Genomic DNA, 22,020 nt, shown 5'->3' on the forward strand with positions numbered 1-22,020 from the left:
TTCAGAATCTTTTTGGAAATTTGGTTATATTCCAGTTTCTGCCTCTCTCCCCCATGTTTATTTCTATGCCTTGCCCTTAGAATTCATTAAATAGTAAGCATTGAAATGCCCATTGGATCAACCATACCGATTTCTTGTGGCTAGCTTTCTAGACAGGTATTTCTGTTGCTATTCCAAAAATGGTCAAAAATAATATGCATTGTCTATTAACTAGATCATTTGAACTCTTAGTAGCTACCGTTACTAATATTTGTTTAAAATACAGAATCTGCCCTAAAATATTGGAATGAATTTCTCTTCAGAATCTGTTCTAGTTAAATTGGGATACTTTAATTTGAACTCTTTATATTTATCACTCAACTTAAGAGGTAATAGCATGTCATATTAAAATTAATGTTAGCTTTGGCACCAATAGGTTTAGGGTAATGTCTGCTGCTCTTAATTTTTAAGACACTCCTCTTAATATAATCCCGTCATTACCTGGTTTGGTTGGAATTCTATATTTATGCTTGAACTTGTGTTGTTGTAGTTCAGTCATGTCCAACTCTTTGTGATCCCTTTTGTGGTTTTCTTGGTAAAGACACTTGAGAGGTTTGCTATTTCCTTCTTCAGTTCATTTTACAGATGAGAAAACGGAGGCAAACAGGGTGAAATGACTTGTCCAAGATTACACACCTTAGGAAGTGTCTGAGTCTGGATTTGAACTTGGGTCTTCCTGACTCCTGGCCTGACATTGTTAACCAATGGCCTCCTAATCACTCTAGGTGTGTGCCCATGGGTCTGAAATAACATAGCTCTTGAAAAAACTCTTTTCCTAATATTGCAGATATCTGATCATTTATTAAAAAAAAAATTCTGTTTATAAAAGTTATCTCCATGAGGAGAGATACAGGGGGAAGAAAAAAGAAAAGCTACCAACAAAACCTGTTTTTAAAAAAAGTCACTGCACTATTTTAGTAGTTTTATTCTCAACCAGCATTCAATAAAATTTCAAACAAAAAAATTCAACAAAATTGGGGTAAAAATCCCAGATCTTTAAAAATATATCATTGGTTGCTTTTGTTCTCATATCTAACATGATCCTATCTACTGCTTAACTGAATTTAAATCACTTTTAATTAGCTGATTTTATTAGCATAATTTTTATTGCTTGTTTCCCCTTTGGATCAGACACAGATGATCATTTTTTAAAAAGTATATTATCATCTTTGTTAATTTAACAACTGTTTTTGTTTCCCATGCCCAAAACATTCTGCTGACCGTTAGTTCCTAATCCAAACTATTTCAGACCAATAACAAGGTTGTTTCTTTACTAAGTTCTCTCACCCTCTTTGGCTGCTTTGGGATAGGAACAGATGGTGGTGTTTTAGCTATATAGCTTTTCTTAAGTGACTGGTTGGTAAACCGTGGGAGAGCTCCAAAGAAGAGTAAGATTTGAACCCTGTACTCAAGGAGAGTAGAGTCTAACAGAACAGGTGGACATAAGGCTCTGACTCCAGGTGAGCCTGTCTCCTTTGCTTGCTGGTGGGTGTGAGGAAGGTCCTTTGTTGTAACTCTTACTGCTTAAGCTTAATATGTTAATAATTGAAAGGGTTAAGAGGTACAAAGTACTCTGACAGCTTGGATAGGGAAGGGATTGCTCTTGGGTTAAGGGAGCAGAATCTCAGTATTCATGAGCAGAATCTAGTAGTCATGAGATGGATGGATTGATGGATGGATAGAGGTGTGAATCGCTATCTGCACTGGTGGTCTGCCCAGTTCTATATCAAGTACAGGATATGTTTGGAGCAGTGAGGAGCTCAGCTGGGTTGGAGCAGAGGGAAAAGAGGATAAGATAAGATAGGAAGGCCCAAGTTGGTTGTACTTGTATGTAATGGAGAGCTATGGAGGTTTTGCAGGATATTGTTGTTTTTCTAGCAAGAGGTTGGCTTAGAGATGGGGTGGGCATATCAGAGACAAGCGGTAAGGTCCTCAGGTGATGAGGGTCAGACGAGGGTAGTGGGAGCTTGCTGCTCTGGCTCCCCTGAATTCAAATGTGATGGTCTTTTCTGCTGATGCTCAACACTCAAAGTGGTTTTGGTGACACCAAGTATCCATGAATTGTCTTAAGTAGTCTGGTGCTGGTTGCAAACACCCTGCTGTTGTTCTTGGGCTTTTTTGGAGAATGTTGAAGAAAAATCAAGTGGTACTTTAAAGTGGAATACTGCATGTTCTGCTCACTGCAGCAAATATCATTTCTTTTGTAGGTCCTGGCCTGGTTTGAAGAAGGTGAAGAAACAGTCACAGCATTCGTGGAGCCTTTTGTAATCCTGCTTATCTTAGTGGCCAATGCCATTGTGGGTGTGTGGCAGGTAAGCACCTGTAACTCTTGGGTGATGGTGTTAACCCAGCATATCCCTTTCCATTCTAATCTAAGATCTGTAATGTTCTGAAGGGATTAAATAAAAAGAAGCAGTCTGTCTTACTGTCTGCAACAAACTCTTTTTTTCCCTTCTTGTGATTTTTTTAATTTACATTTTTTCTTTCCTATTACTTGCTAAGAAGTTACCTGGTTTTTCAGAGAACTAGGAGATCACTTTCCTTAGGTTTTCCTGACTCCTGGGAAATAGTTTTAGGACCTCAACATCAGTTTGTGATTTTGGCCTATGCTTCATGGTGTAACAGCATGCTCCTTTCCCTTCCCCTCCAATCACTCAGCAAGCTTGTGCTCGTGGCTTATTAAGTCAGCTCAATAAATCTTTATGTCAGGCTCTGTGCTAAACTCTGGGGATACACAAGGAGTGTACCACACATAAACCAAAGAGACAATATATCATCCTTTATATTTATAGAATATATTCTTGCACTCTAATCCCCCATCTTTAGATGTTCTTCTCTATTCCGTTAAGTGAGGTTGGCTTATAGTCATTTATGAATTCGCTTCTCCCCTTCTTTCTTTTTTTGTTTACTTCCCTATTCCCTGACCTACCCTACTCTAGGTCAGGGTCTCCTCTCATCCCACCCCCCCAATTTTTTCCTCCAACTTCTTTTTTAAATAGTGGTAGGGAAGGTGCCAAGTGTTAATTGGCTTTGATTGGCCTTTGTGTGTTTGTGTATACGTGCATGCAGGTGTGTGAGGTTGTGTGCGCAGTGGTTTTTATGTTTTATTTTGGCAAGGGTCATGCAGTAAGCAGACATCAAGTGGCTGAAGCCAGATTTGAATTCAGGTCCTCTGATTTCTGGGCTGGTGCTCTATCCACTGCACCACCCAGCTGCCCCAGGCCTTTTGTTTCTAGATGTTTTGGAATGTTGCTTTTCCTTGTTCTTAATGAGAAAGCTTTGCTCATTTTTGGTGAGCATAATATGGTTAAAGTGTGACTTATTTGCTCTTTCTCCCAAGAGTCTATTTAAATTTTAGCCGTGTGATGAAGCTTTTCACCTACATGTAGGGAAAGGGAAGTGACTGTGTGAATTTGCCTGAATTGACAAAGGAGGAAATTTCTTAAATTTACCACAGCAGCAGTACTCATAATTTCCCCCCAAATCTCAATGAGGAATAAAGTATTCCTCCTTGGGGAAAGGGGTTATGTCAGTGTAACTTTATTGGTTTGGGCTTTGAAATCTAGGCTCTGTAACACATTAACACAGGTGTGCATCTTCTCCACACAAGCATACTTAGAGCAGTCCTAATATGTGAATGTCTAAATTGGCTTTTTAAGAGTTTTTGTGTAAGTAAGATTACTTTAAATTGCAAGATTCTTTCTTGCATCTGAACTTTCTTAATTTAGCATAACTTCAGTATATTCGTATATTTTCTTTAGGCCCCATGTAAACAGCCTTTTAAAGATCCTAGCCAATTCTTATACCTGTGGTCTACAGATGAATGAATTGGAAGAGTGAGGCATACCTAATCAGTAACCATTTATTAATCACCTGTTATGTTCCAGGTGCGTTTGTTGTTGTTGACCCCTAATGGTGCAGTGGATGTAACACTGGCCCGAGTCAGGAGACTTAAATCCCCGAGTTTATATCTACCCTCAGATACTAGCTGGATGATCCTGGGCAAGTCACTTAACCCTGTTTGCCTCATTTCCTTCATCTGTAAAACAAGCTGGAGAAGAAATTGGCTAACCTCTCCAGTGTCTCTGCCTAGATTACCCCAAATGGGGTCACAGAGAGTGAGACGCTACTGAACCACAAATGTGCCGTGATTGGTGCCAACCAATACAAGAGATGAACAAGTCTGCCCACGCAAAACCTCTGTTCAGTTGGGGAAATGGGTACATTACTGGTGTTTACACAAGTCCATTTGTGGGTGAGATACTGGCAACTCAGGGATTGGAGAGGCTGAGTGAGAGGTGTATCAGAAGATTTAGATATGAAAGACATCTTGGAAATGCAACAAGAGGGCTAATCTTAATAGATAACAGAAGGTTGGAAGGGGAGTTGTGTCTCAGTCCCTATTCCTAAAAGTCAGTTAGTTGGGGGAAGTGGGGAGGGAAGAGATACATTGGTCAGCCAGATGTGGTCAGGCCTCTGCTTGGAAAATCAGTTGGCCATTTTGGTTAGACTGTGTAGGGACCTGAGTAAGGAAGAGCATTAGGCTATTACAGGAATTCATCCAAGAGGTGATGTGAGTATAAGGTAGAAATTGTGGAATCGGGGCAACAAGGATGATTTCACAGATGTCCAGAACTGAGTGACGCAAAGCATTGTGGTACCCTTCAGCAGACACAGATGGGAAAGTTGGGGGGAGGGGGAGAATCTCTGGTCATTATCAGCCAGCATGAAAGTAATAATTATGGTAACTGGTCATCAAATGAGTAGGGAGAGAATGTGGCCCCAGTTACTCAGGAAGCATTTATTCTAAGTTTCTGCTCTGTACTAGATACTGAGCTAGACACTGGGGATGCAAAGACAGAGTATGAAAACCACATATTCAAAAAATACAGAATAAAAAAAGAATAAAGACTGCGATAGCTAAGAGGATGGAGCTCTAGCAGTTAGGTAGGGGAAGGGGTCAGAGAAGAGGTCAGTGAAGACTTGGTGTAGATGCTGCATTTGTTCCTTAAAGGAATTAAATTAAAATTCAAAGGCACATAAATGAGACATAAGGAACAGAGAAGGGGCCAAGTGGGCTGGATTTAAGAATACAGAAGAGATCCAGTTTTGGAAAATTGAGAGACGCAATCCTAGAGGAATTTTAATTCAAGCCTATGATTTTATAGATAAAGAAAGTGGTCCCAGAATCACTAAGAGAACTGCCTGAAATCACACAGGATGAATCTTGGATCTGAAAGGAGTTTGTATTTTCTTGTAATAGGAAACTGATGGAGTTTGAGATTTCTGCATAAAAACCAAGTTGAGGGTCATGTATAGGATTAACTGGAGGGGGAATGTCCTTGACAAAATAACTTTCTGAGATTAAGCTTAATATGAAATGTGGTAAATTGGATCATTTTGTGATAAATAGAACATGTCTGTAGCATTTCTGGGGTTTGTGGAAAGGGGTGTTTTTTTTTTTTTTTGAAAGAAGGTCTGTGTGACCTTGAATAGGTGTCTTAATGGCGCTGGGCCACTTTTAACTATAAAATAAGAGAATTGAACTAGATAATATCTTAGGTTGCTTCCAGCTCTTCATTCTGTGATCTGAGGGGAACTCCAAATAGATACTGACTTCCTAAAATGTCCATGATGCGTGACAACAGGGTTGAGGGTATCCAAGAACTGATGCTGTTGTTTTTTTTTCTTGTCCTCAGTCTGTTTGATCAGATCATAGAAATTTTTTGGTAGTATGAGATTGAAGTAGTCTTGGATAACTTAATTTTCATCACAATGATCTTGACCACTTAGGTCTCCAACATTCTTCCAGACTATAATTTTAACTAGATTTAGCAGTTCTAAATTTGATTGGCTCTTTGGCCTAGAAGTGGAATGAAGTGACAGTAAGAAATTAATAGTTCATAATCTGGCTTTACTTTGTTAATTAATGGTGACATTGCCATCAGTAACACTTCTTGAAATATCTTTTTTCCCCTCCATTTTTTATAAACTACTCATTGATAGGCATTTAATAATCTTTGTCTTACAGGAAAGAAATGCTGAGAATGCAATTGAAGCTCTTAAGGAATATGAACCTGAAATGGGTAAAGTTTATCGTCAGGACAGGAAGAGTGTCCAGCGGATCAAAGCCAAAGACATAGTTCCTGGGGATATTGTGGAAATAGCTGGTGAGTACTCGGGTGCATCTAAGCATTCTGCTTTTTGTAGTGTTTTCTGATGCTTAAGTCTGTGTGTTTATCTGTAATTACACCTAAATGAGTGCTCTTGCATAGATGAATTATCTTATTATCGCATTTTAGGAGTAGACCAGCTTCAAAACAGAGCCTAACTGTTTCCTGAATTATATGTTTCAGAGTGTTTTGGCATCTTCCCCTACCCATTGACTACAAAGTTTTCTGTACAAAATTTGTTTGAATTACTTATTTGTCTGGTTTATGCCGAAACTCAAGAATGGTGCTGAAATTGTTAACGTTTTTTTATTGGGATGTGGTGATCGTGTGAAGGCTTTGAAAATAAAGGACATGACTTTTTTTCTCATTCTCTGTACAATGTTTAAAAAAGAACCCAGCAAAAAAAACCCGTTCTTGATTTTATCCATGAGAGTTGGGTTTAAGGGACAATATATCTCTTACAAATTATTCTCTCATGAAAAATCCATTTAAATATTATCTTGGAGAATAGCTTATTAATATAACTCCACGCCCCTGTTTCCTCATCTGTAAAATAGGAGTTGAACTCGGAGGCCACAAAGGGTTGTTCAATTTTTGGTCCTAAGTGGATGCCAAAGAACTTTTGTTCTAAAAAAAAAAAAAAAAAAGTCGGGCCACCACGCTTGGCGTCATGAATCAGTCACCTGTATGGAGAGGGTTAGGTCCCTACTAAAATCCCATCTTCTATTGGAAACCTTTCCCACCCCCTCAGTTGTAGTGCTTCCTCTCAGTGATTTAGCTTTCTTCTTTGTATTTGTTCTTTTCCCAATTTGGGGAGTTTTTTGAAGGCAGGGATTATCTTTTACGTCTTTTTGTGTCCTAAATAAATGTTTGTTTATTGATTGATTCTTGACTAGTGTGGATGAGATCTTCCCCTTTTAGAAGGAGTTTACCATTTAATTGACTTTTATTTTCATGATTATTTCCTCACTAGTATTTGCTGGTGGTCTGGCCAGAGGGGAGTGGTTAATAGCAGAAGGTCATTTCAATTAAGTCTACCAAAATGGCGCCCTCTTCAGCTCCCCATTGTGCTGGTGAGCCTCCAACTGATCTTGGGAAGGAAGTTGCAACTAGAGATAGCATCAGCTGGGGGCTTTGTTCCCGCAGCCGGGCACTAATATTGTAACCAGTCAGTACTGGTGACTTGAGCACTAGAGTTAGCCGAATCAATGGTGCCAGGAAGGGGAAGTGATTTAGTCACTATTTGAATTAAAAAGGACAACCACACATTTCTTAGCACTGTGGTTTAGAGTTTTCCTCCTAACATCCCCAAGTGGTGGGTGCTGTATAGCTGAGGCACAGAGCTCCAGAACTTCCTCCAAGGTCACGCAGCTAGTAGGGGGACAAGTCAGGATTCAAGCCCCTTCATTTTGCCTGCCTACATGAAGTTCAGGACTTGTTACCCCTCTGTGGAGGAACATCTATTAGCAAAGGAGCAAAGGAAATGAAATTTGTCATTGATGCTTTTGTATAAAATGTAGTGGGTGGAATGTGTTAAGTCACACTGCATAATTTAAGGGTTTGTGAATTACTCCTTTTTTTTTTTTTTTTTTTTTTTTTTTTAATAAGTCCCTTTTCAGCTTCCTGGCAGAATACACATTTTCTGTCAGACCTAATGATAAGGCTCTGAAGCCATTTCTAATTCCTAACCAGTTTTAGCTGGTGAGACCATTCAAACATTGAATCAGTGAGCCATTGCTCTTGATTTCATCAGTAGATGGAATTGTTCAAAAGCTCCCTGGGAAAGAGATTCCAGAAGAGGACAAAGGAGAAGAAATTTCTGGAAATCTCTTCTGAAGGGATAAATAAATAAAGGAGCACTGGCCTGTTTTCAGTGAATAAGGTAAAAATGTCCTTTAAAAGTGTCATTAGGAAAGCTGAGCTGCCTCAGAACAAGAACGGGCAGTCACAGAATAGCAGGATGTTTTATAAGCTCAGGGCATGGAGCATGGCTCTTTACTGAGACCATTATGGAATTCCCACCACCTGTCTAGTGGCCAGGGTTAGTCACCTTCGCCCAGCTCCTGAAATTATTAAGAGCCCTTATCCTTAGAGCAGGCCTAAATTACATTCTTTCTCTTGTCCTTCCTAGTTCTGCCTTCTAGGGCAAGAGTGATCTCGAGTAATCCCTTCTCTAGAAGAGAGCCCCTCAGATACTTGAAAATTCACTTTTATGCCCCTCAAGGCCTTTTACCATGCTGATTGCCCTCCTCCCCTTATCCAGTCCCTACTTAGAATGTGGTTCCCCAAATGGAAAGCAGAGTCTACCTGTAGTCTGATCAGGCCAGAGAAGAGAGACATGCTTTTCCCTTGAAACCTAGGCTCTCAATATGGTATTAGACTACTTTCTTTGGCCTTGGGGGGCACCATACTATGTTGTTGTTCATTAAAGCCCCAATATCTATTCTATCCAGTCTTCTGTCTAGCTGCCCTCCTCCACCCTGTACTTTGGAAGTGGATTTTTTTGAACTGTCATATGAAGACTTGAAAGTAAATAGGGATGAATGTAATTTACTCAGTTCAGCTCAATGGTTCTTAGATTGGGAAAAGACTCTTGGTGAGTCTTTTCAAATCCTAGTTCTTATCCTAAGGAACCTTTGCATCTCTCCTGTTTTTGTCACTTTGCAAATAAGGGACAAAAGACTTGACTTAGAAACATTTTCTGTGTTGAAACAATTTCCATGTTGAAATGACCACTGGATGAGTCAAGAGAGAGATCTTGAAAGTGGAAAAAATGCCGGTGTGTTCTATCAAAAATAAAATGCATTTTTAATATAGATCATGTGGTATAAGTGGCAGATTGCACCAGAATATAATGTTACAGGATTTATTATGTAATACAGGAATACGTGTATGTGTGTGCATGTGTGTAACATGTGGCTGGCCCACAAATAAGAAATGCTTGCCAGTGAATACAACAGTCTCCAAAAGAGTTGAAAATGAATATATGAGGCAGGGGAGAAGTGTACGGTAGGTAGGTGGGTCTAATCAGTGACTTAGAACCAACTTATTCCTTCATAAAGGAACAAGCATTAAAGATGTCAGTGGGGAGATGACATGGATTAGACTTGTCACATGGCAAGGGTGAGGGTTGATGGTTGGACAGTTCAGATACTTCATTGGTGACCTTCTAGGCCAGGAGAAGATATGGAAGGCTTCCAGCATTCAGGAACCCTCTATGCCCTGGATGAGAATCATGTGAAAGGTACAGGGAGATAGAAGTGGATGTCAATCTCTTGCTCCAAGAAACTGTATCCTTTATCCCGGGTCATTAATAAGAAAGTTAAATAGCCTGGGGCCAAGCCATGGTCCCAGGGGCATTCATTGCACTGGAGACCTAGCAACCAGACTCTTCTAGGTCTAGTCATTGAACTAGTCTAAAATTCACTTAACTCCACTCTGATGGAGAGAGCTCGCATCTCCTTCTACAAAGGAATATATATATATACACAATATATTACAAAGGTTAGAGAGATTTTATAAAGATGTTTTTCTGAGGTTTGGGTAAACTGTATCCGTAGCCTTCCATGTAACTATCAGAAAGGAGACTGAGGTTATGGAGTGACTCATTCTTGGTGCTGCCCATGTTGACCCTTTGTGATCCTGCTTGGTGTGGTTTTGGTTAACTATTTGCTGTCTGTCTTTAATTAGATGTTCTAGAATTTTGCTAAAGAGTTAGTTGAGTTCACCAAACTTGTCCCCCTTTGAGGAAAATGCCCTGGTGCCCTTCTCTTCCATCCTTTTTCACATCACTCAGCGTGACTCGGGGTCTCTCTGGCAGTTTCTCTGCTGCCCTTGGGACAATACGTCCGGACTTGCTAACTTGTAAGGGCAGTTTAGATTTGCTTCCAAACTCTTTTGTACCCTAACAAGAGCTTGATTAGTTCAACCTCATAACCCAGCAGAAGCTTTACAACAATTGCTGCAAGGTAAAGGAAGCTGGTGCTGCTTATATCTCTGACCCCTGTTTTGTAGCCAAGGGTGTTGTTGCAGAGCCCTTCACCTCTAACTCTTCAGTCCTGAACAATCCCCAGGACAGGTTTCCCCTTCTTCCCCAAAAGTTCTTAGTTGGAGGGAGGTGGCCGCTGATTTGCAGACATAGCTCCACTTCCCACTTGGGCTTTCTTTCTAACTTGTGCTGACTTTTTGGTGTTGCCTTTAATTTGCTCTGATATAAAAGAAGGTGACTTACTTTTAGATCAGTATTTTGAATCTGACTTGTGATCATTTTTCAGTCTGTATATATATATATATAACCCCCCCCCAAAAAAAAAAAAAATCATTATTTTTTGAGAGTACAGATATACTTAGGCCAGTACAGTAAAAGTGAAAAGAAGAGCCTGTGACTGCTTGATGGAAACAAAAGCAGCCACAATTGGTATCCAGTGGGCTTTTGGCACATTGGAGTTTCTGGAACGAAATATCCAAGTCATGGAAAATTTTAAGAGTTGCAAGGTTTGGTATTTTTATCTTGCCTTGGTAGCTTCCTTACTTTCTGGATTGGTGGGAATATGTTACCTTGTACCAGCTCCTGAAATGAATCCTCCTTAGATATTTCTTATTCTTTCATCCTAAAGTCTGACATGAAGATTAACAACTCTCCTTAAAGACTAACCCATCCCTAAGAGAATATGGGTTGTTTTGATGTTGGGGCACGTATTGGGGGGAGGGGAGGGGGATGGCTGGTTCATGACTGTGGTCTTACCGGACTTGAGTTGAGAGGTGTGAGCATCCTGTTGAGACATGTTTTACCCAAAACTCAATTGGTCTCTAGACTTATTACTCATCATGTTTTTAAAGCATACGTCTTCCTCTGCTAATATTTGTAAGGTATATTTGGGTAATTACAAGTTATTTTCTCCTTATTCATCGGTGCCTTCTCCCCTTCTCTTGGCCATAACATCCTGGCAAACAAGTGTCCTGACTGCTTTTAACAACCACATTCCTCGAAAAAGCTGACTCTTGTTTGTTGCCTCTGTTTTCTCACCTCCCACTCACTTCTCACCTCCTTGTCATCTGGTTTCCAACTTTATTCAACTGAGATTGTTCTGAAGGCTCCCAGTGATGTCTTTGGCACTTTTCAACCCTTGTTCTTGCCTTCACCTAGGACAGGGTCCTTCCCTTTGCCAGGTTTCCCTGGCTGGTCTCTCTTCAGTCTATCCCCAGGCAGAGGTGCGCCCATGGCTGTGACCTAAGCAGCTTCTGCCATTTAATTCCAGCATCCCAGAGCGGTTTTGCTCCCCACTTGGAGCCTATTGACTATCTCCATCCAGGTGGCTCCTCGCAGGGCTCATGAGTTCCAGCCATCCCTTGTCACATCCCGTTTCTTTGCCGAGGGCACCACCAGTGTGGATCTCTCAGATATCTTTTTTCTTCCTATCCCTTCATTGATGGTCTCTTGCCAAGACCACTTCCCAACATCCATGGGATCTCCCCTTCCCCATCCATCTCCCACATAGCTGATCCCGACTTCCTCCCCTGGCATTCAGAGCCCTTCATCTGTTTCTAGTTCCTTTGTGCCCCCCCACACTCAGCACTTGGCATATGGAGGGCGCTGCCCTGCCTTCCCAGGCCTTTGTGCCGACTTTGACCTGGACTAGAATGTGCCTCCTCACCTTCCCCTTGTGTATGCCTTCCTTCTTTCTAAGCTCAGCTCAAGTGTCACCTCCTTCAGGAAGCCTCTCTTGATTCTCTCTGTTCCGTCCCCAGGCGCAGTGCCCTCCTCTCACAAAGAACTTTGTGTCTGCTGTGTCCATATGTTTTTATGGACTTGTAGTCCATGGAACTAGTTGTTCCCACCTCCAACATGACCCAATAGAAAGTCAACTCCTTGAGGGCTGGGAATGTGTGTTACTGTCTCTGTACCTGAGTGCCTAGCACATAGTGGATGCTTACTGAGTGCTTTTTGTATGAAAGAATAATAGTTCATGTTGGGTGTAATAAAGTTTCCAAGAGTGGTAGGGAGGATGAAGTCTTCAACTTGATATAGAAAAATACGGCTATATGTGTATTCAAATAAGTTCTACTTATGGCTGTTGTATTTAGAAAATTCTCTTTATGTGAAGGAGTTTGTGTCAATTTAAAGTGCATAAGGCAGTTATTTTGGCTTTGCTGGCAATCAGGCCACAACTTACAGGCATTGATATAAATAGTAACTATTGGGTTAGCCTTATCAGTAAGCTGGCAGGTAAATTGGACAGATGGCAATATCTTTGAAATAGACTGTACAGCTGTTCCATTTGATACTGTGCTGAGGCATTCAAAATAACTAAAAGTTTTGCGAAAAAATATATTAACATTTTGACTGTCCAAAGGAGAGCCCAATCCTTGAGGCTGTGAGAAGGGGCTGATGTGGTGTTTGCTAGCGAACTTTATCCAGTCCTGGAGATAAGACTGCATTTTCTGCATCTCCAATCTAAGCATTTTGAAATAGCTAGCCTGTGATGGTGCTTGCAAAAAGATGACCATGTAAGGAACTGATAGAATATGTCTCCCTGGGATACCTATTGAAGCAAGAATGCCAGTGATATTTATATATCCCACTTGAATGGTAGAAATAAGCAAAGTTTTCCACTTCATTCTAATTGCCTTCACCCCCAATTGCCAGATCAGAAATTAGCATCTCTGGAGTGCTTCGAGATTTGCAAAATGATTACAGATAATCTAATAAGATTTCACTTAAATTTGTTAGGTAGGTTTTTTTCTTCCGTGTATTCCATTTTAGTAAAGAAGAGTAATTTAATTGGACCCAGTATGTTGGCAGTTAGTGATAATTTTTTTTTACAATAATTGTAAATCTTTTGATTTATGTGATTCAAAGTAATAAATTAAATGAGGATCAGATAGAAAGTTGTTGCCCTTTTGCCAAAAATGTGACATTTTAGAAATTGTGTATCTCTTTGAGTTACCCAACTCTCTATGCTGAGGAATCACAGACTAGTTCTTAATGCTATCAGGGATGTTGGGTTCCAAGGTCCCATGGCTAATTGCTAGAAGTTGGGCCTTTTCCACTAGTATATGTACACATTAGCTACTTTGGAGATGAAGACTTTGCTATTTTGTATCCAAATCCTCCAGATTTGGAAAGAGACCTTTGTAATCTTTGGTGAAGAAGGGTGGTCTTGCTTGAAACTCCTAATGAATTAGATGTGCTGGGGACTGTGTTTCAGCATTTTCTTTTTTTCTTTTTAACAATCATATTTTATTTTCCAAATACATGTAAAGATAGTTTTCAATATTTATTTTTGTAAATCTTTGTGTTCTAAATTTTTCTCCCTTCCTTCCTTGCTTCCTCCTTCCCCAAGCCAGCAAGCAATCTGATATAGGTTAAAATATGTGCAATCCTCCAGCATTCTTTCTAAGGAGAAACAGGCAAAGCAAAAAGAAAAGGAGAAAAAACGAATCTCAGAAATAGCTACTGCAAAGACAGCAAAGAAAACAGGTTGGCAGGTAAAGCAAGACAATAACCAGCACGTGTTTATTTTTGAAATTTGACATTTTTTTAATCAGACCGATGACATCTGTCTTGTTGGATAATTAACAGAAATGGCAGAAAGCAGACCTGATTTTTGGGAGAAATGAACATGTGGGACTTTTAAAATCTTACAGGAGCATTTCCTTGCATGTTAGAAAGAAGGAAAGATGAGATCACCCCAGGAGTTTCATGGTTAGGCTTGTGGATTGTTGGGATTTTGAGCGTACCGTGAAGATTATTCACCTTTGACCCCAATAAGGCCAGGTTCTGTAGGGTCCTTTGCCTCAGGTGGCTTCCTAAATATCTCTTAGACTCAAAAGCAGGTCTGTATTTAAGATTGTATCTCTTAATTACACTTAATTACACACTTAATTACATTCACTTTAGAAATTTATATTAAGCAATAGGTTATAGTTTGTGATTTTCAGCTTTTTGGTTGACCTTCATTTTAATGCCAGTGTTCAGTAGTAAAAGTTTCAGAGTTGATTCAAGAGTTAAAAACCCAATTTAAAATACTTGAGTATCAGGAGTGAAATATTCCTTAAGCCTAAACAGTTGAGTTACAGTCCACGTTCAGCCTGATTAGGAATTTGCCTTTCCCAAGCCGTCGGGTACAGCATAGAGGTGGGTCCTGCAGGGACTCCCAGAGAGGATCTCCCCCTACTGTGTGCCAGTCACTGTACTAAATACTGGGTATACAAATACAAAAACCAAAAATCTTTCCTCAAGCTGCTTGCCATGTAATGGGGGAGAAGGAAGGAAGCTAAATGGAGCTGAGCCCCTGAGGAAGGTACCCAAGTTTGGGGCAGCAGGGAGAACAGTACAGCCTGATGAGAGATGAGGCAACAGTCATGTTTTGAAAAATTAAGGTGAAACCATTGAAAGACTTGAAATGTTAAAACAATATTTTATCCTATGGGTAGTAGGGAACCACTTGAGGTTGCTGAGAAGGGTTTGAAATGATTAAGTCTCTGTTTTAGGAATTTTAATTATCTACTTTGTATAAAGTTGGGCAGAAGGAAAAGATGGGAAGCAGGGAAAACAGTGAAGAAGGAGCACTTAGAGTAGGCCAAGGGAAGCTTTAAGATCGAAGATGTTCAAGTGGGTCCTGTCCATCTAGTTCAGTCCCACAACCAGTTGGCTGGGCTTGTGGCACCATGGCCAGCATTCTCCTGTACCTTGGGGCTGGCCTTGTGGTAAGAGAGTGAGGGATCAATTTTACTGTGGGAGGCTTATGAGGTTGGGCCATGGGTTAGGTCCCAGGGAAGGCGGTGTGCACAGATGTGTAGAGATAAAGTTTTCTATGCAAGGTAGTTGCAGGGTGAGGAAGGGAGGTTGGAGCATGAATCCTGGGTGCATACCTTGGTTTCTAGCCCCCAAGATAAATGGAAAAGTTAAGGGAGAGAAAAGCATTAGGCTCATGGAAGAAAGATGTGTGCTTTTTTTGTCCTTATTCATGAAGTGTCTACAAGACATTGTGGATGTTGGGGGGCTAGAGCTCCAGAGACCTTTGAATTGGGCATATAGAGGTAGGAATCATCTTTGTAGGGGAAAAATATAAAACCTTTCCTCTAGAGAGGAAGGAGCAGAGTATTGAAGGAAGCCTAAGGCAGGACCTCGGAGTCGCTTAGAATTTGGAGGTGTTCACACTATGGATTTGAATGGTCTGGTAAAGGAAATTGAGAAGGAGGAGGACCAGTGCCAGAGGGTAGTCAGCTGAGTCGGGCAATCAAGTTGAGCAATTCCAGATCATTGATAACTGGAGCACATTCTGATTAATGAAGAAAAGAGGCGGTAGGAATTTGGTTGGAAAAGGAAAGAAAGGATGCCTCTGAGGAGATCTGAGGGTCAAGAAAGCATTTCTTAAGGATGGGAGGGGCCTGGACATGATCTTTTTTTTCCACCATCGGAACTGAGACATGGCAGGTGTTGCTACCTACTCTCTTCCCAATCCTGTAATTGTATAGAAAATTTTTTAAACCTGATATAGTGCTTACTATTCAGCCAGAATAAATGTAATATTACAGGGCTTGACCCATTGTTCTATTTTGTCGGTCTTGGCCTTTTGGAGCCTGATTTTCTTGTCCTGTGTGTCGGTCCAGGCTTTGTGTCAGCTATCAAGTTGATAACCTTGTCCTCCCTCCAGATCATTGACAAAACCATTGAATGGAATGGCAAATCATTTGGAATTAAGAGGTCAACCTCCTTTGAGTAAGTCTTTTCCAAATAAAATACAGGGGGAGAGCATAGGCCCCTCAGTACTGAACTTTAAGGATTGTCCTTTGTGGAGCATTAACTAGCAGAATCCAATCTAGGAATCTCCCAATAGGGTAACCAAAAACAAGAGCATCAAGGAGCAGCCACCATAGCTGAAAAGTCAGAAGTGACAGCCAAGGAGAAGTCTTTGCTACGAGGGGGCCTGTCTCAAAATGGCAAAGCAGTTTCCCCCTTCCTACTTCCCAGCTGTTTGAAGCTGACTCTCCTCATTGTTTCTGAGGCTTTCAGTATGTATTAAGACTTCTCCGTCCTCTCTAACCAGTCTTACAGGCCAAATTGGTGATTGTGTTAAAATGTTCAGATTATATAGATAGGAAGAGAAACCTTCATGTAACACAAGTCGGAGGCAGCATGGACTTGAATGGCAATCTTGGCTTTCATTTTTGCTTTGTAACCTTTAACAAGTTATTTGGCTTCAAATTCACTATCCATAAAAAGGATGTTATATATTTTTTTTAATAAACGACATGTACGACCAACTTTTAATTAAGCATGAAATTTAAAGCTCTTGGAATACATGTAGTCCAGGGTTTCTTAGCTTTTTTTGTATGCACTCTGTGATGCTCTGAAACTTAAGGAGCCCTTGAGTAATTTTATTTTAGTACATAAAATAAGACATTAAGATTACAAAGGAAATCAATCTTATTAAAATCCAGCTATCAAAATATCAAAATTCAAGTTTCCAGTCATCTTGTTAAGAACCTTTGATCTCTAATCCACATTCTGATTTTGTAGGGCTTAGCCAGAAACTCCCAAGATTTTGGCCCAGCACCTTTGAATCCCAGTTTGGGACTATCTGCTATCCCAACAAGGAAATTCAGCTACTAGTAGAAATTAGGGGTGGTTCATTTTTATATGTTTGCACGACTGTTAGGTTGGGGTTCTCTAGAGAAACTGAGATATATTGTGCAGGACTAAATGTTTAAGCATCATTCTTATTAATCTAATACGAAACCAGCCTTTTTGGATAGAGAAATCTCTTCATATTGTGGTAGATGAGTGGTTTGCTTTTTCTTACTCTTGGTTTGGTGGTTTATTTTTTGAAGTTTGTTCTTATATGTTTACAGTGGCGGCCAAGTGATCTGCTCTGATGATTGTGCTATTCTTGTCTTCTGTTGCTTTCAGTCAACAAACACCTGATCAGTGGGTGCTCATTATGGGGACCCTTTATTGATAAGGCTTTAAATAGTTGGGGGGGTGGTATAAAATTATTTTTATTCTAAAACATGCTTCTTCATCATTTTTTCTCTGAGGTATTTTATTTTTTCAAATATATATATAAGTAGTTTCCAACATTCATTTTTTTATATATATTTTATAGTATTTTATTTTTTAAATACATGCAAAGATAGTTTTTTACCTCTGCAAAACCTTGCAACACAAAAATTCTAGAAAAGATTTGGGGGAGACACAGTAGTAACAAGCTGTGATTTATTCATTTATTTATTTATTTATTTTATTTAATGGCCTTTTATTTACAGGATATATGCATGGGTAACTTTACAGCATTAACAATTGCCAAACCTCTTGTTCCAATTTTTCACCTCTTACCCCCCCACCCCCTCCCCCAGATGACAGGATGACCAGTAGATGTTAAATACATTAAAATACAAATTAGATACACAATAAGTATACATGACCAAAACGTTATTTTGCTGTACAAAAAGAATCAGACTCTGAAATATTGTACAATTAGCTTGTGAAGGAAATCAAAAAGGCATCCAACATTCATTTTTGTAAGATTTTGTGTCCCAAACTTTTTCTCCCTTCTTTCTTACTTCTCCCCTCTCCAAAATAGCAAGTAATCTGATATAAGGTAGGCATGTACAAAACTTTTAAACATTTCCATATTTGTCACATTATTCAAGGAAAATCGAACCAAAAGGGGGAAAAAATATTGGAATTGCCCTGAATTGCCTCATCCACATCCATCACAATTGATCATCACACAATCTTGATGTTGCTGTGTACAATAATCTGGTTTGGCTCATTTCACTTGGCATCAGTTCATATAAGTTTCTCCTTTCTGAAATCAATCTGCTGATCATTTCTTAAAGAACAATAATATTCCATTACATTCACATACTATGACCTATTCAGCCATTTTCCAGCTGATAAGCATCCACATCCACTCAGTTTCCAGTTCCTTGACTCTACAAAAAGTGCTGCTAAAATTTTTTTTCATTTTATTTATTTATTTGCACATGTGGGTCCTTTTCCCTTTTTAAAATGATCTCTTTGGGATACAGGCCCAGTAGAGACACTCAAACATCATAATTCTGCAAGTTCTGTTTAAGGGCCTGTCTACCCTGAAACCTTTCCTGATAATCCGTTTCTTCTCCCCTGTTCACAGTTACAATTGCACTAAATGTCTGCCCCTGTCAGTCTAGTAAATGGGTATTAAGCATCTGCTGTGTGCCAGACACTCCAGGTATTGAGAGTGATTGAGAGTTTAGGTAGCACTGCCTTTCTTATATGGGAAAGCCTTCTGTGCATAAAACATGTACCACTTTCCTGTCTTGTGTATGTGGGGGGAAGGAGGGTGGTTGTCATTAATGTTTTATTCCCAGACTATTAATTTCTGGTTATCGGGATGAATTTCAGAGTTTTCAGTTTCTCCAATATCTTTTATTGTGGCCTGAGGGCTCGCGGCTGTGGTCATTGAGCTCATCCCCTGAGCATACAAGTTCCTTGCTCCTAGAGGTGAATTAAGTTCTTCAGTTCAGTGAGAATCCCAGAATTTGAGAGTTGGGTCTAGTGAAAGGAAGGCCATGCCTGTGGCTGGTCAGCCCCTAGGCCGAGGCCCCCGGCCCGCTCTGGGACTCCCGGAGAGCTTCTATGGACCTCTTGCCCATGCTTCCCCCTCCAAGGCAGGCGTTCTCCTGAAGCCTTCTCTTCTCCAGACTGAACTTAGTCCTCATGACGTGGCACTGTGGAGAGGGGGCCATTCCTAGAGGTGGGAAGACCTGAGTTCAAATTCCATCTCAAGACATACCCTCACTGTGTGATCCTGGCCAAGTTACTCTCCCTTATTTTCCTGATCTCTAAAATAATAGCACCTACCTCCCAGGATTGTGTTGGAGATCAAATGAGATAATAATTGCAAAGGGCTTGCACATAGTAGGTGCTCTAGAAAGGCTTATGGTTGCCTCTTTTCCCAACGCTCTCCAGTTCATCAACGTCTTTCTTAAACTTTGCTTCCCAGAATGCTTTGTAGTGCTGCAGGTATATTTGATGGGGCAGAGTGCATCAGGAGCAGGGCCTTGCTCTTCCGGGAAGTTCTGCCCATCTTCAGGCAGCCTGGGATGCAGGGAGCTTTAGACCGCTACCCATAGCGCCCCACTCAACCTCTCTTGTAATCCTCTTAACCCCCTGATCTTTATTGTGTTTATCCCTGTTGACTTTCACCTCATCAGGCTAGAGCACCTGGGACAAATACGTCAAGATTGCTCTGGATCCCGACTTTACTGTGCAGGGCCTTAGCATTCCTTCCCAAATGCTTCCCACCCAGGGCTTCCCAGCCCTGGCACCTGCAGGCCTTCGCCCAAGTCCTTGATGAGGATATAAAATAAACTGCCACCATGTGCAGGTCTCGGGGGTATCCCAGTCTTTGGAAAAGACACTGAAGCCTTGGTGGCTCTTGGAGACATTGTTTAGGTTAAGATGGCTGCCTGAAGAGGAGGCAGACTTCCCCTCCGCCCCTTGCCCCATTTCCAACAAAACATTGGCCTTTGTCCCAGATCAGACTATCAAGAAACCCATTGAGAAGCTTTGGTGACCAATGTTGCCCCATCACTGCACAAACAAGTCAGACAAGGGCAGTGAGAAAGGGGCTTCCTTCATGAGTGCATGGCTGCCAGGTGGCCCCCCAGTGCCCCAGAAAGAGGCCCAAACACATTCCATGCCTCGTATCCCCAAGAAGGCCCTAGCTGGGGCCTCAGACGTCCTGAGCCACCACAGCAGCAGCTAGCGTGGCTGAATTGTTCAGTTAGAGAGGGCCAGAGCCTAAGGATTTCCTGGGTCCCTCAGATACTCAAAGCAGCAGGGTTGGAGTTCAAATCCTTCCTTGGATAACTTACTAATTAATTGTGTGACTGGGCAAATTACTGACTCTCTCTCAGCCTCAATTCCTTCATCTGTGTGCCGGGACTAACAATAGCACCTGCCTCTCAGTTGTTGTGAAGATCAAAAGGGCACGTTTGGCTATTTCATTATGATATGTAATATCAGAGAGGCTCTGAAAGTCTTTGGTTCTAACCCTCAAAGGAGCAGGGAGGGCGGCAGCTGAAAAGCAAGTCCAAGCAGAAATGCAGGTGGGGGGCAAACCTCCAATTCAGAAACTAAAGCTGAAGAGGAAAGTCAGCCAGTACCCCAAATTTTTGTCCATTTACAGTTTCCCCCCAGAAAAGGAGTCAGTAATTTCATAACAATTGCAAGTAGAGTCTCAAAGGGAAAGAAAAAAGGACTTTCTACAGAGAGTACAAGAATACCTAGAGAGAAAAAGCAAGAAAGAAAAAATGAAATGAAGATTTAGGAGGAAAGAATTGGGAAGAGAAATGAATAGCTGACAAAGCGATACACCTTACCCAAGTAACACTCCCTGAGAACTAAAATAGACCAAACAGAAATCGGTGATTCTGAGAGATGGCAAAATGGATTCATAGGAAATAAAAGAATATGTACAATAACTGATAACAGAAACAATTGGCCTGGAAAGCAGGTCAGAGTCATTGAACTTTGTGAAAATCATGATCAAAACAGACCCTGTTTTTTTTTTTTTTCCACTTTAAAAAAGCAGTTTATTTAACAATAGTTTAGAATTGATATTCAGTAAAGATACAGTATAGGTTCAGGTAGACACAGCTCCCCTTCATACAGAAGTGCCTCATCAGAAGTGTTGGCTTGTTTGGCAATGGGAGGTCCACCAAATCTAAGAGGCACCAACTCTTTGGAGAATGGCTTTTTTGTGCCTTAGGTGACTGAGAAGTCATGTCAAAAGCCATCCTTTGGACCAATAAAGGCCTCAGGGATAGTTTTTCTTCCTTTTATAGAGACAAACTAGACTAGTTTTAAGGGGCATGGATCTTAGCTATTACTCCTTCTAATAACTAAACACTCCACAGATTGGTCTCAAGAATTCTTCTCCACTCTGGCTAGTACTTTATGTATGCATGAGCAAAGCTATCTTATTATTAGGACAATTTCTCCATGTGAAACAGAATTATGTGGTTCACCAATTTCACTAGTTGGTCATCCTTTAGTCTTGTCACTTGACTCATTTCCACATATTTTTTTTACCCATGACTCAAATAATCCAGAAATATTATATATTTTTATTAATAAAATTTCTACCTTGTTCATTAATAAGCTGACTCAAACTTCCACTTCATTTCTATAAGTATTATTTATGAAATAAACTAGAGAAGCTGCCTTTCCCAACTTATCAAGTACTATGTGCCAAACATAATAATGATATTGATCTTTATATTAAATCCCTTAATTGATGATTGAACCACTATCAAAGTTATTGAAAGAATAATGAAAGCAACATTAAAAGTAATCCATATGTAAAAGACGTAGCTGCATCTGCATTTCCCATTTCAACTAAGATAACTAGAGAAGTTCTTATAATCACAAAATGTAAAATAGGCATTGAGAAATTTTTCTAAACCCTGTGAATCCTCAAAGAAGTATGAACCTCTGAGTCTGGAAGAGAACCGTGACTGGTTAACCAAAATAGCTAGCCAGTCTGAGGGAGGACCTTAAATAGCTAAGGGAAGTTTAATAGTTTAGCAATTGGAGCTAGAGGTGAAGGGAAAATTGGAACCCAAGGAGGGAATATGAAGGACACTATATTTTCAATAATATAAGTTATGAGAACTAGGGACAAATTGAAAATCAAAGGAAGCCACAGATTTACCTCCTGAAAGAAACCTCAAAAGACCTTGAAATGCTCTCCTCTTCCATTCAAAGTGTTATAAACATTCAGAAAGAAGCAGTTCAAGTATCAAGAAACCA

General features: G+C 40.4%; 1 protein-coding gene across 3 annotated transcripts in view; it reads left to right on the forward strand.

Moving 5' to 3' along the window:
- The window catches only part of ATP2A2 (ATPase sarcoplasmic/endoplasmic reticulum Ca2+ transporting 2), a 52,927-nt gene that overhangs the window by 5,700 nt on the left and 25,207 nt on the right, over positions 1–22,020 (forward strand). For all 3 annotated transcript variants that reach the window (XR_004231285.1, XM_031948562.1, XM_031948561.1), the window contains exons 4-5: positions 2,247–2,351; positions 6,071–6,209. Coding sequence is in view for 2 of the 3 variants with exons in the window: in XM_031948562.1 (XP_031804422.1) it covers positions 2,247–2,351; positions 6,071–6,209 (244 nt within the window). In the remaining variant the exon portion in view is untranslated. The remainder of the gene's footprint in view (positions 1–2,246; positions 2,352–6,070; positions 6,210–22,020) is intronic.

This window comes from Sarcophilus harrisii, chromosome 1, assembly GCF_902635505.1.
Source record: "Sarcophilus harrisii chromosome 1, mSarHar1.11, whole genome shotgun sequence".
Lineage (NCBI taxonomy): Eukaryota > Metazoa > Chordata > Mammalia > Dasyuromorphia > Dasyuridae > Sarcophilus > Sarcophilus harrisii.